The following is a 14594-nucleotide window of genomic DNA, read 5'->3' on the forward strand; positions in this document are numbered from 1 at the left end:
TATACCAACATCTACGATTAATTGACATTGCAAAAGCATGCTAATCTGATTTTCCTAACACTATCGTTTCAGTTTCGATGTAGAAAATGGCCAGGGCGCTAGATCACCGCTCGAGGGCGGCTCTCCCAGCGCCGGTTTGGTACTACAGAATTTGCCGCAGCGTCGCGAATCGTTTCTATATCGCTCCGATTCGGACTTTGAGATGTCGCCCAAGTCCATGTCCCGAAACTCAAGCATCGCTAGCGAAAGGTAAGTTCCTAACGAAGGCTTTGCACAGCACTTGATTTCCCATTCCCCCATCTATATATAATTCATTATTGCATAAGTTTTGAGTTGGATATTTAAGCTGATTTCTCCCCCGTTATTATTTTGTGAATGCCAACCAGTGAACATTCACCTGTCCAATTGGAGCTCAGATAACGATGATGCTGGCCATTTTCGACACCTTTTCCATGTTTGTGGCTCCCCCTTATCCGAAACGGCTTTGATTATCGTTTTTCGCTTATGGTTCCTCCTTTGCTTTGTTGGGCCATTTTTCTGATACTATGATTACTATGAGTCCGTTTAGTGTTGTTTTCTGTGGTGTTTATCTACACTGTTAGCTATACAATTCGATACCATTATTCGTTTTGCGGGGGGCCCCCTTCTATACTGACTTTCTTTCTCTGCTCTACTTGGTCTTTACCAACACCATTTAATCGTTTATGCCTGTACTCTCCTTATTTTTTAAGCGTGTCTTTCTCTATCTATTTTAAAGATGGTTTCCTACTGTTCTGTAAATGTCTTGTTTTTCTCGACTCTACCGGCACTACATAGAAAATATTTCATTTTATGATGACTCGCTTTTCCATTTCCGCTCCCTATCTATAATTTCTACTACTCTTTTTGAAACAAATACAGTTTAAGCTTTCTTTCGGTTTTACATTCTTTTATAATTTACATTTATATTTTTCAATTCAAAAATTATGAAATAAGTTTTATAATAAACAAGGCTTTAATGCGTTTTAAGCTGGTGTTTAAAGGATTTTTAGCCGTTTCCGCTTAGAGCACACATGAACTTGACGAGAGATATTTGAATTCGGAATGGCATATGAAGGGATCTGAGGTGCGAAGCTGACAGGGGAACTGACCCTCTACAAAGAGCCAGCAAAATTCCAAACGCACACAGGCGAAAAGTGCAACAACTTTGCTGGCATTTAAGGCTCCAAAGCTTGCTGCCCATTTTTTCCCCGCAAATTTTTCCCTCTGCTTCCCCTCCTCGACACTCTGTGGGATTTCTGTGACTTGGCTGGTCTTCCGACCTCTTCGTTAAACCGTACAACCTTAAATTTAATCTCTATGTAGATGCATTTTTCGCACTGCATCTGCTGGCTGATGCTGGGCATATTTTGTGCACAGCTTTTATGGCGCCTAAGGCTTGAACTTCAATTAGTTAGTCACAGTAGTTTCCCTCTCCCGAAAAAAAACAGTCATTACACATGCATGGCCAAAATCGCGTTATGCAACACTGGGGCCGGAAATCCACTTTTTTTACTTCCGTTTGTGTTGCTGTATGTGTTTCATAGTGAGTGTCAGTCTTTTTTTTTTGGCTAGCATTCTGGCTGCTGTATTTTTGAGTGCACCCCCTGCACTCCCACTATTTTTTGCCGTTTTGGCACCGGCAATGGGGCCACGCTAACACAGACAAAAGAGAAATTCCCTCTCTCACACACACACACACACACTCGAACCGAAAACTTACACGTACATATGTAATATGCACAAAAACAATACCCCCTAATTACACATGCAGCTGCAATAACAACAACAAAAGTGGGAGGTGGTTAATGATCACCACGAACAGATGGGAAAAGCGGGGGAAAATCGCGAGTAAGGCTGGCAAAATATTTACATTTTTACAGCGCCGAAAGTGAGCTTTGCCTTTGCCACTTTTCAGTTTTCAGTTTTTCCACCTTCTTACCTTTAAATGTATGGCGCAAATTATGGCTGTAAAATTACAAAAGCAAATATATTTGGACCGATGGAACACTTAAAAGCAGGGCGGAAAACATCTTGAGTCGCTAGAAAATTTGCGATCAAAAGGAAAACTCAATCAATCAATCAATATGGCTAACAAGCTGAATTTTAACAACAAAAACGCTGTTAATAAAATAGGTTATATTTAGTACAGCAATTTAAACGGGAAATCATAAGAAATTCTTGTAGTATCTGTTGTGTAATTCGTTCAAGTAGAACCAACTCAGTTTTAGTTGATATAGGCGATAGGCGTTTTGTTTTCCCCAGTTGCTCGACCTCCTTCTTGGCCATCCCTATTGTTGTTGCTGTGGTTGCTTTTCCTCAGGTGTTGTTGTAGTTTTCCCTTTACGGTCAAATGTTTTTGGCAGGCGACAGCAACGCAATTTGCATTTGTTTTCGGTGTGGCATGGAAGCCGAAAACTTTTGTCTGCCTTCAAAGTTTTTCGGCCTGCCAAACTGTCCCTCCCCTCCGCCCCCTCGTCCCCTGGGGAAAGAGTCGTGGGAAAGCCAGAGAAGGAGACGGAGACGTGTGGGTGGGAAGAGCAGAGAGAGGGGGCAATCTTCACCTTTCAACGCACGCTGCGTTTGCTTTCAATCAAGTTGGAATATTTCTAGGGGCTGCCACTTTCAAACAATGTTCCTGATGAGCTGTCAATTACACACACACGTATTTATGGATGGAATGGGAATCCTGAGCGGAGCGAGCACCATGCCCAAGTACTGAAACCGACCAAGTTTCATAAAGATTTCAACACTAATAACAAATAATTAGCCGACTGTCCGAGATTCTGTCTTGCATACCACCATAAAACACCCACCCACCCACATACAGCCCATCCATCCATTTGGCGATTTTGTTATTTTCCGTGTAAATGTCAAGGTCGTCGTCATTCGAGCAAAACAGCTCACAATTAGTCATAATATTTTGTTGTCGGCATATCGGGATGTTCCATCTCACATTTTCGGACAGCCACCCCGAAAAACGAGAAAATAATCATGGCAACAATAATAATAGATGCAGTTAAGTGGAATTGTTTTCAGCAAATGGCAGAAAACAATTCTTGTAGTGGGGTAGGATTTCCAAGACTTGTGCACTGCAAAAAAAAGTAGCAACAAGATTCAATAGAGCATTTCCTCTACGCGAATCAATCCCCTTGAAGTCCTAAATTCTGGCCTTAATTTAACCCCAAAACTGAGTCAGGTGAATTCGAAAGTTTTCGTCCAGCCAACCATGCAAATTCCTTTTGAAATTCATCCTGTTGGCTGCAACTTGCTACTGAGAGATGGCAAAATAGAAAACAAATTGGAATAAGAGTTTGAAGGAAGTGCAGGGGATGGGATGTGAAATCCTTTTCCTTGGATTTCGGCTTCTGCGGTGTTTGTGGATTAGTTTCGGGTTAACTGCGCTGAACACTGAGGTGCTGGCAAACCAACTAAGTTAAGCGATATTATAATTCCTCCAAAGAAACAAACAATATTATAAATTTAATGGCAGCCAAGGTTCAAATGAACGAATGCCGTACAAAATAAATCCTACGACGAGCTCTCTCTATTGCCAAACAAAACAAAGTTAGATAACGTAATGTCGCCAGAGGTCCGATTAGTTGACCTCCTATTATGTAAAGGGCCTTTGCACTGCGCCCGCCCCTTTATTTGCGCCCAATGACATTTGCACACAAAGTTCTAAATGCAGGAGACAAATGGGCGGCAAAGTCGGTTGCCAAAGGGGGCGGGGCTGCTGGCTGGGGGGTCCTTTTGGCCATGTGCTTAAATGTCAACACTTCAACTTCGACTTTTGTGCAGCCCAGCTCCTTCCCTGCTCCCCACATTTTGTTTGTCTGTCTGTTTGTTGTGACGTGGTGGAATGACGTCATTACGCTGGATTTGCACTGATCTATGCGGCGGGGTCATTGTCTGCGTCAGCGAAAGTCGTCGGTTATTGCCGCCCCACTTGCCACCCGCTTCCAACCCCCCGGTTTTCACCGCTCGCCCACTTAGCATTTGGCTGCACGTGACGCATCAATTGGTCTCTCCGGGAAAATACACGCAGAGAAAAGGGACTCACTCTTAAATGTTTTATTCATTTATATATAGGTTATTCAGGAGAGAATTTTCGCATTCAAAGTTGTATTAGAGATTTCCAGTTTAATCATATATGAAATAATCGAGAGTGATTCTGTTCGATGTTCGGTATAAACAACACAGTTTTCTTTTCAATTAATCAGTGTAATATTAAGTGGTTTTAGTGTGCGAACTGTTCGTTTTAGTTTCGTATTCGAAACATAAACAATTGGGGCTAAAGCTGGATGCATTTCGAATTATTACACGGGTGTGACGGACGGACTTCTTGTTTACTGACTTCAGGTAACAACAATACTTAGTTTCCATTTGTAATCTCGCAAAGAGCTGAACAGTTTTACATTCCCTGTAGAGTAAAGTACGTGTTATACATTTAATTAAAAGTTTAAGGACTATTCGTATTTTTATTTGTGTTATTATGATTTTGTGATTTGATTTTACGTGTTTAGTTTGCCATCGTATTCCCTCCTGCGTTCATTGTTTGCCACCGCCTAGTTTCGCCTATTTTTCCCATATTCTAGCCTATATTCCCTCTATTTCCTTCACTTAGTACTTAGTACAATTCTTATGATTGTTGTCTGTATACTCGTTGTTTATTAAGATTGTAACCCTTTTTCCAGGTTTAAAGAACAGGAAGCCTCTATACTCGTTGACCGATCGTACGTATGCCGAGAGAATTGATCTGCCTATATCGCTCTCTCTTTCTCTGTCTCTCTCTATCTAGCTATCTATCTATCTCTATCGTTATGTCTTGCCTGCCTTTGCATTTGATGTTTGTATGTTTGTTGTCCTTTTCATTCTGCCACTGTCGTCCTGCATTTTGTGATTTGCATGCGGTTTTTGTTTCGCTACTTGAATACCCGATAATTACATATAATTACATATTGCGAAATTCTGTTTGCGGCCCTCTTAAGGCTAATTTGTAGCTATTTTATCATGGATTTCCATTGTTTTCCCCGATTTTTCCACATTTTATTTGTTTGCGTTGCTTGCTTGCAATCACTGATAGATTAAATCATAGTGTTTACTGGGTACGTTCAATGTACATATGTTGTAAGCAACAATGGTAATGTATGAAATCTATTTTCTATTAAAAGGACGTAAATTAAGGAATATATAACAATTTTTCAGTTTAGAATTCGGAAATATTTTTGAATATGCTCCTGTACTTTGTAATATTCCTTGGTTCAATGAACTTTGAACTTTACCCCACGTAGAATCGAATCTTTCGCCATGTCCGTTGAGTCATTCCCATTTTTCTTGGACGGTCACGAGTTGCACAGGAATTTCGCACATCGAATGACGCTGACATCTGGCATATTATTGAGTGCAGGCCAAGCTAATTTAAATATGAAAAACATTTCCTATTTCCTGTCCCCAAGTGCCAAGGCCCAAAAAAAAGAAAAAAAAGAGAAATGTATATAGAGAAAATAAATAAAACGGAATAATTGCCGACAGAAGTCAATCAGGGGGAACTCTCTCTCTCGAAAGTCACCCGCTGTGGTCGCAGTCTAGTTGCCACATGCAGTGCCGTACCACCGGGCGTATACGTAGCGCGCTCCCGTTCCTCACATTACTCATACGCAGCGTGACACCGAAGAAACGCTGGCGCACGAAACAAGACAAAAAGCAACGCGAAGACCCCATAAAATATGGCCCAAGATGAGGCAGCAGAAGAGGAATGCCTCTGCCTCATCTTCAACTAAATAAAATACATTTTTGCCGTGCATTAAATTTGCTCTGCCACCAGTGCCTCAATTGGCTCAAAAAAAAAAAAAAAAAAGAAGGAAAATAAACTGTGAGTGCCTGAATATGATTCGTGAGTGCTCGTGATTGCGGGCGCATAATTTTAGCTTTAATATACATATGCGAGACACTATATACACACGTATATATATATATATGTATATACGGGAAAAATGCATCGCACATTGCAGATTTGTCATTCACACCCAGCGGCGAAAAAATAGAAATTCCTTTTTATAGCTGTGTGTGTGTGTGTGTGTGTGTGTGTGGCATGGAAATGGCAGGCTGGCCGGGGAAAGCGGAAAATGGTAAATGGAAAATGGAAAACGGCTGTGCTGAGCCAAAAGTGAAATGCAAATTAAGTGCTTTAATATCGGCAGCTCGAAGTGCATTCTTCCATGATATAGCCAAAACGAATAAGGGCCAAATATAAAATATATTCTATGTTCCCGATCGACAGGCAGTTTTAGACGCCACTGAGGCATTTGAACCTTTATATGTATATATATTTGTTTGAATTGTTTTTTACCTCGTTAAAAGGATATGTGTTCTCTTTAGAATTCTTTATAAGCACAAATTATAAGTTTAAAGTTCGATTCGAATTGAAGACACAAAATTCGCGGAGTGTATTACCAGCGTCGCACTCACAACATTTAGAGCAGCAAAGCTCATTCCGCATTATATGAATTAATGGACATTTGAAACGGTTATAGTTTTAGCTGACTGGTTTTCAAGGCAGCAGCTAAATGTGAAATGTGGAAATGTGGTCAGCAACTGTTTGATTGCATAAATCTCTGTAAATCTCTGCCACCAGTCAGATTAAGACAAATGCCCGAAGATATTTCCCCGAGAATGTTTATTCGAATTGCTTAGGCACTCGAGTAGAGTGAGCTTTTGTTTATGAGTGCACTCGAGAAAAAAATCAAGTTTTGATTAAATGGTGCATATATGCATTTAAATGTGCTCTAAACTACCATTTATTGTTTGAAATTGACTTGATTTATCGTGAATAGTTTAACTAATTTTTCTACGTGTACAGATTAGACGTCGTTTGAGCTTTGTAATGACTGCAATCATTCGCTCAGTCAATGCAATAAATGCAAAGCCATTCAAAACGCCATTTCGGCGCACGGTGCGCATGAGTAATGTGGTCCTCATTACCCGGTTATCAGCTTGAGTGCTGCGTAGGCAAAATTCAAAAATCGCTCATAGAATTTGTATTATTAGAATTCCTGTAACATTATTCTCTGTTTAAATTTTTTTTATTTTCATGCGCTCGTTTTCCTATTTCTTTAATACAATTTCTCCCCTATCATGCGAAAGATATTAAATTCATTGCCGTATTTAAAAATGAATGTGGACGCTGTTTTGATTTTTATTTATTTCGTTGCTGCCGCTAATGAGCGTTAATCAAATGCCAACAGCTGCAGAAGCAAAAACAACAAGAATATTAATACTATTAATATTAACCAGCGAGAATAGAGAGGGGGAATTTATTAAGCATTAGCGTAGGTAAGTGCGATGGGAAAAGCGTCGACAGAAGGGGGGTGGGGAAATGGGGGGGGGCATGGCAAATGAAAATTAAATTATTTGAGCGTAGCTATCTTTTCTCATGCCGAGTGCTCATCATGAGCATAGTTGCGTTGCCTATGACGACGCCAATGGTAATAATGATGAAGTGCCAGAGAAGGACGTATTCCCAGAAACAGGGTGCTTCGAGATAATTGGAAAAAGAAAAAAGAAAAAAGAACTCACGTTCTCTTGGCATTTTTGCACTTAAATTGCACGCACTTTGACCGCACAAACCGACTTCAAAGTACGGCATTTACATATTGCACTAATTCGCACCCTGTATCCCCATAATTGAGCAACTGCTGCTCGGTGCGCCTGATGAAGATGAAAAGCAAGCTGAAATCTTAAGCGAGATGAAAATAAGAAAAAACACTCTCACGAGCGACAAGTAGAAATATTTTTTTCCTTTTTTTCATAAGTTGAATATAATTTGTGCGCTCCGCTCTCGCGAGACTCGTCTGCGATAATTTTTCTTTTACGTGTGTTTGGCCACTGTGTTTTCTGATTTCTGTATTTTTCTGCCGCGGGACGCGCTTCATTCTCGTTCTGCGGTTGCTCGTGGAAATTTCGAAAAAATCTGAAACTAGCCGCGGAAATCTCGAACCGATTGCTTCAAACGCAGAAGAACTGAAAAATAAACAGGCGACTCAAAGACTTTCATCAAGCGGAGCACAGAATTTCGAACTAGTGGGCCCATGGGGGCCAAAAGTGCTTGTTAATTTCATTTCGTCTATTATAAACAACACTGCGTTTATTTTATTTTATTTTTTGTTGCCGTTCCAATTGTGCAAAATCCAGCAAAATGCTGAACAAAAACTCAGCGTCGTCGCAGTCTCTGCCGCGAGTGCACAGTTTCTTCAATATGATACCCTCGATCATGCAGGACGATTTGGCTTTGACCATTCTGAACGATCGGGACAACATGTTCTCCATCAAGTCACAGCGCAGGTATATATCAAGGGACATGCTGGCCCGATCAGGGCCATTTATGGCCAGCTCTCGAAATAGTTTTGCCTGCTCTATATGTTGGATACGCGAACATATATCTTTTGGCATACATACATATCTATCGAAAATACAGCAAATTTCAATTTTAATGACATCCAACAGGCCGCGTGTCTTCTATATTTGCCTCCATTAATTATGATCTATGGCTCGCGTTTATTTCCATGCGAGAATATGTTGGCTCAGCTTTAGTTTTATACATATACCACTTACTATATTTAGTTTTAATTTTAATTAACATTTTATTGGCTGGGACATTGATTTCCTGCGTTCTGCGGGAATTCCCTTTCTAAATCTGACAAATACCGTCTGGCTAAAAACTTTTTGTTTTAATTTGACTGAATGTCATTGCGTTTCAAATAGGTTTTCGCACAAATTCCCAGAAACTATACATATTTGCCATTAGGCTTTTAGTAGTTGTCATCATGGGAAATTTGAGTTAAGCTGTCCCATTTTATAGAATCCGTTTGGATTTGTCATTCAGCTGCAAATAGTGGGCCTTTGCCACAATAGATAGTGATTAAAATTTAATTATGCACATAGTCTTTCATTTGTCTACTACACTTTTGATGAGTCACGCCGTGTTTTTAACTAAAGAGGCGATCTCTTGGGGGCGTGTTGAAAATGCGTCGCAATATAAATCCACCGAAATAGCTGGCGAAATGGCACAGAATAATAAGAAATATTCAGGGGTGGACGCACCCCCACAGTGTCTTTGAACGAAATGACAAATCAGTGTCAACAAAAAAATTAACCATCATGAAAGTTCTTCTTCGCGCACAAAAGGCAGACAAACAACCCATTTGTTTTGAACGTTCGCTTTTCCCGCCGTTTTCCAGTGTTGTTTGCGGTTATCGATGGATAATGTCTGGCACGATTTTTCTGCCCGATTTCAATGAGCGCCCTATGAGCGACGTGCCAAAAGTCAGGCAAGCCGGACAAAAGTGTGTTAAGCAAATAGCGTGCGACAGGCGGCGAGTGAAGGGAGAAAAGTGAAAAGTGCCAAAAGTGCGTTTTCATTGTTGTAAAGCGGTCAATTTTACACACAGAAATATCACTCAGTACTTTCACTCAGCGCCTTTTCGACTTACGTTTCTGGCAATTGAACGTTGTGGAAATTGGGGGTTTTTATGCTTTTATGCTGATCTATATTTTGATGAAATGATAGAAAAAAAGGTTGGCCCATCCCTCACGTTCTGCTTTCAATTAATTTTAATTTAAATTCTTTGGCGCCGTTTCACTGCGTTTAATTTGTCTACCAATTCTCGTGACGGCACCGATGTGAACGCCCCCGCAACTTGGCACACATACATATACGCATACATAGCTATACACACATCTGTCTATATGTATGCGCTTTTTATACTTAATTATTTATGCCATTTTTTGTTTGTCAACGTTTTTTTTCGTGTCTCCTTGTTTTTGCTCCTCAATGCGATTCTCGCTATTTCTTCGTAAATGTTCGGCTTCCTTTTGCTTTATTTTTGGCACACAGCGAAAAATCTCAGCGACTTGGCCAAGTAGGAAAAGTCCGGCCCATGAGCCACGCCCACGTCTTGGAGGTCCTTCCAGTGCCCTTTTTATTTCTACATGTTTCCCGCAATTTGCGTGGAATTTGCAGCATAAAAAAGGGCGGCGGATAGAAACCGAAACTTGGCCGTCGCCATGGCGTCCCTTTTTTTCTGCCCGTCTTTTTTATTCGAGGGACATTCGCTGACCTCTTCCGAGCACCGTTTTCGATTTTCACAACATTTTGCCATTTAAATTCTACTCAAAATGAATGCCAAACAAATTACATAGTTTCGACAGAAAACAGCAAAAAGAAAAAGATCGAAATTTAAATAAATTAGCAAAATTTTCGTTTAAAATTCTTGGTGTTATTTATGGTCTTGTTTTCGCAGCTTTTGGCAATGCATCAAAGAGCCTTAGAAACTTGTGCGATGTAAGAGTATTCGGTTGACCGACTTTTATATGTTTCCAAACACACTATGCAATTATTAAAGCATATTACAGCGCAATGAGAAAAACATCAATAGTTTGGCAAAAGGTGTTAATACGGCGGGCTCTGAGCATTCTTGAGATATTCAAACATCACTTTTTCCTCGATTGGTTTTATTTGCAAAAATAAAATATGTTCAATGTCATTGTGTTTCATTGGATATACTTAATGTTCTGTACTTCAAAGGGAAACTTTAATTTCTTGTGCATAATAATAGTAATAATTGTAAAAGCTTAGATATATTTTACATAGTGGGTAATATAATTGCATGGCTTTACACGGCTTATCTCCTCTTGGTTTTGGCTTATTTTGAGGAATATTTCCACTGGATTTCAATTCAAACTAATAACATTCCACCTTTCTCCACACTTTCTCTTTCACACTTTCTTGCAGCCACGGCGAGGATCTCATTGTGACGCCTTTCGCCCAAATTTTAGCCAGCTTACGTTCAGTGCGCAACAATTTATTAAGTCTGACAAATGTTCCAGCATCAAACAAGTAAGTGTATTGTGACCTTGACACGCCCCTTTTAGCACCACCCTCTCACCCACCCCCTCAGCCCCTCAGCCTCCGCAACCCACGGGAGGCATTCAATTTGTTGTGTACTATGTATATGCAATGTACTTGACCCCGAAAATATGAAATCTCGCTCTGTTTTAACCCCCTTAACCCCTATGTGTGCTGCCGCCTGCTCTCTGCTCGCCTTAACCTACTCACTCTCTCTCTATCTCCCTCTCTCTCTCTCGCTCTGGTCTTGGTGTGTGTTTTTTGTCGTCTCACACTTTAATTAATCAAAAGCAGCGACCACAATGACAACAAACAAAGTAACACTCGCCTCCAACAATAACTTTTGATGGTCGGTCCATAAAAAAATGTGGAAAAACAAAAACACAAATAGATTAAATGAAAAAATATAAATAGAACCCAGCGAAAGGTTGGAGGTACGCACGACATTCGATAAAAAACCCCCTACTTTTCAGAAATGACGCGAAATGTTCCAAAAATACAACAAGTATATCGCCAAAACAAGTGGGACAGCATCACAATTTTATACGAATTTTTTCGTGGAATATATCCATGGCGCAAAACTTAAATTTAGAGAGCATTTCTGTTCAAAAGCGATGAAAAGTCAATTTTCCAAAGAACAATTGCTCAAGCGAGAAATGTTTGTCTTGTCGATTGCTGCTTACAAGTTAGTTGTTAGTTGATTTGATGATTTGAAGAAATTAATCGATATATGAACAAATTTACTATGATGATTTGAAGAAATTAATCGATATATGAACAAATTTACTAACCCGAAAACGTCAATAACACTTTTAATCATATAATTAATTGTAAATAAATCCGTTTGTTCGAAAAGATGCACGCCTTGAAGAAATGGGTTAAAGCACATAACACTTAACACCTTAACACCCTTAACCCCCTGCAGGCCCCCAAACCCTCTCATACCCCCTGACTTTTCAGTGATTGCTGTAAATAGAAAGTTTAACCCTTACGACCATCCCCGCCAAAAAAAAAAAAAATGAATGAAAAAAATTAAATTCACAAATATAAATATTTTTTTCTCTCTCTTCCGCTCTCTCTCGCTCTCTCTCTCTCTAACTCTCTTTCCGATTTTGCCATTTCCATATGCGTCTATGTGTGTCACCGATACTTTTGCAAAATCACAAATCTAAATGTCGTGTTCTCCTCTTGCCACACCCACACCATGCTACGTGACATTCCATATACCATAATCCGTACTCCATAATCCGTACTCCCCACTCCCACCCCCCCCCCCCCCCCCCTGACCGTTTTGATTTTTAACAACTATTGCCAATTAAATCGTCTAAATTTTCATATTTGCTTACCATGCTCCCTTAAATGTTTGTTCGATTGTTTGTTGATTCGTTTGTCTGTTTGTTTGTTTGTTTGATGATTTTGTTCGTTTGTTGTATCTGCACCCCGAACCCAACCGCCTACCCCCCGCCCATTTCCCAATCCCCCTCTCTATGTGTATGCGCGCGTGTGTGTGTGTGTGTGGAAAACTGTGTATTAATCCATCAAGATCCAGGCGGCCCAACCAATCCTCGTCGGCCTCGCGATCGGGAAACCCCCCAGGAGCCCCGCTGTCCCAGGGCGAGGAGGCCTACACCCGCCTGGCCACCGACACAATCGAGGAGCTGGACTGGTGCCTCGACCAGCTGGAGACCATCCAGACCCATCGCAGCGTCTCCGACATGGCGTCGCTTAAGGTAGGATCCCAACACTCAATCCACTTCACTTCACTAGTTACAAATTACAGCGAGTAGATGCAAAATAACTGTTTATCGAAGTTCGATTAGCAAAACGATTAGTTAGTTTTAAGTTTGGCCTTACTCATTAGCAAAACTTGATTAACTTAACTCAAATTTCCCCCCTTTCAGTTCAAACGCATGCTCAACAAGGAGCTGTCGCACTTCAGCGAGTCCAGCAGATCGGGAAATCAGATTTCCGAATATATATGTTCCACATTTTTGGGTGAGTTTCGACATGCTAGTTACATACGCAGCACTTTGGATTATTCACCGCTAGATCTTAAGTTTACTCCGTTCCTCCTCAAGCCAATCAGCAATTCAACTGAAATCCCCCAATCGATTCGTTTCAAGTTGGAAATTCATTTCATTGTAAAGTTTTTGCAAAACAATACCAACGCTCGAATCATTTCCCGCGGATTTTCAATTCTATTTACCCCGTATTTGCGATTCCGCCTCGTCATCAACGCCACAAACTATGAGTTTAACCCATCAAAGCCCCTCCGCAGCTCGCTGATGCCACGCATTCGAGGCTCGAAAGTTATTCAAGATGTTTTGCGGCTTTAACTTTCGCTGGCTGCAATTTGTTTCGGCCTGCCTTCGTCGTTTTTTTTTTTCAAAGTATGCAATAAAATCGCATTAGCCACCGCGGCGGGAAAGAGCAGAAGAATGGAGTTCAAGTAGCTAAAGCCTCGAGCCATCAATCTGCTCTGCAGAGCCAACAAAATAGAGCGGAAAAACTCGAAAAAATTATGCAAATCCATTTCGATTTGAAACGCCTGAAAACAGGTCGAGAAAATAATACCCTTGAACGAGGGTATTTAATGTATATTTTACATTCCATGTAGCTGTAGTTGCCATGTTTTTATAGATTTCGAAGGCACAATAGTTCATTCGCTTTTGCTACCCAAATTTTCTCGAATCGAAAGTGCAAAATTAAATTATGCAGAGCAGCATAAAAACAGATGAAGTGGAAATTTCATTGTTTAACCTGCGAGCCAATCCCCCAAAGCGGAGACCCCTGCACGCGCACTGCCGTTCCTCATTTTCCCCGAAAAGTTTTCCCCATTTTCCCGTTTTGGTGGCACTTTGTGCCAGGTTTAAAAAGTGACCGCTCGTTTATACAGAAAACAAATTAAATTAGAAACTATTTTTGAATTTGTGATTTATAATAAATCAAGAACTAAAGAAAAAATAACATTCAACACGATTGATAACAAAGTAGTTATCCACTTATCAACTTCGTGAAGTTAACACATTTCAAATTATTTTTTTCCCGTGCAAGGTGGGCGGTGGGCGTGGCGTTAGCGTGGACAAACAAAGGGGCCGCACCTAGTCAAAAAGCAGCAAAAAAAAAAAAAAAGTTAAAAGCGTAGGAGAAAAAAGTGGGAACAGAGGGAGCGAAAGGATATCGGGCATATTTGCACATTTGTCCATATTTCTGCTTCACTGAGCAGCCACTGAAAGGGAGGCCACAGAGGGGGGGGAGGGGGGAACACCAGCCGGGGGATAAAGTGACCTTCTCGGGATCTAAACCCACCTTTTCACTAGAATTTTCAGGCCTAACCCAACTAACTTGTTGTTGTCGTAGTTTATCAAGCATAAAATCGCATTTGGGGGATACACACAGTGAAAAAATACACCCCACACACACGGCTGCCTAATGTCCATTTGTAACACTTCATTTGAAACAGAAGCCTCGACCTCGAAAGTCAAAAAAAAAGAAGAAGAGGAAGAGGGAATGGGAAAGAAGGGTTGGAAAATGCCCCAAAAAATTATGGTGCGCCAAAACAGATTTCAGCACCTGAAATTCGCCCTAGGAGCAGGAAAATCTCAAAAAAAGAAAATCAACCGAAGAGAAAGTAAGGACAGCATATGCAAAACAAGATTCTGCCACACAC

General features: G+C 40.6%; 1 protein-coding gene across 12 annotated transcripts in view; it reads left to right on the forward strand.

Annotated features, from left to right (window-relative positions):
* The window catches only part of LOC117148073 (cAMP-specific 3',5'-cyclic phosphodiesterase), a 93608-nt gene that overhangs the window by 74392 nt on the left and 4622 nt on the right, over positions 1-14594 (forward strand). For 5 of the 12 annotated variants that reach the window (XM_033315271.1, XM_033315272.1, XM_033315278.1 and 2 more), the window contains 5 exons: positions 73-249; positions 4716-4754; positions 10811-10915; positions 12468-12654; positions 12826-12919. In XM_033315271.1, the coding sequence (XP_033171162.1) occupies positions 73-249; positions 4716-4754; positions 10811-10915; positions 12468-12654; positions 12826-12919 (602 nt within the window). Of the gene's footprint in view, positions 1-72; positions 250-4715; positions 4755-7962; positions 8362-10810; positions 10916-12467; positions 12655-12825; positions 12920-14594 lie in introns of those variants that run through there. The other 7 variants (XM_033315270.1, XM_033315275.1, XM_033315277.1 and 4 more) reach the window with 4 other exon arrangements.

Source organism: Drosophila mauritiana, chromosome X (assembly GCF_004382145.1).
Source record: "Drosophila mauritiana strain mau12 chromosome X, ASM438214v1, whole genome shotgun sequence".
In the NCBI taxonomy this organism is placed as follows: domain Eukaryota; kingdom Metazoa; phylum Arthropoda; class Insecta; order Diptera; family Drosophilidae; genus Drosophila; species Drosophila mauritiana.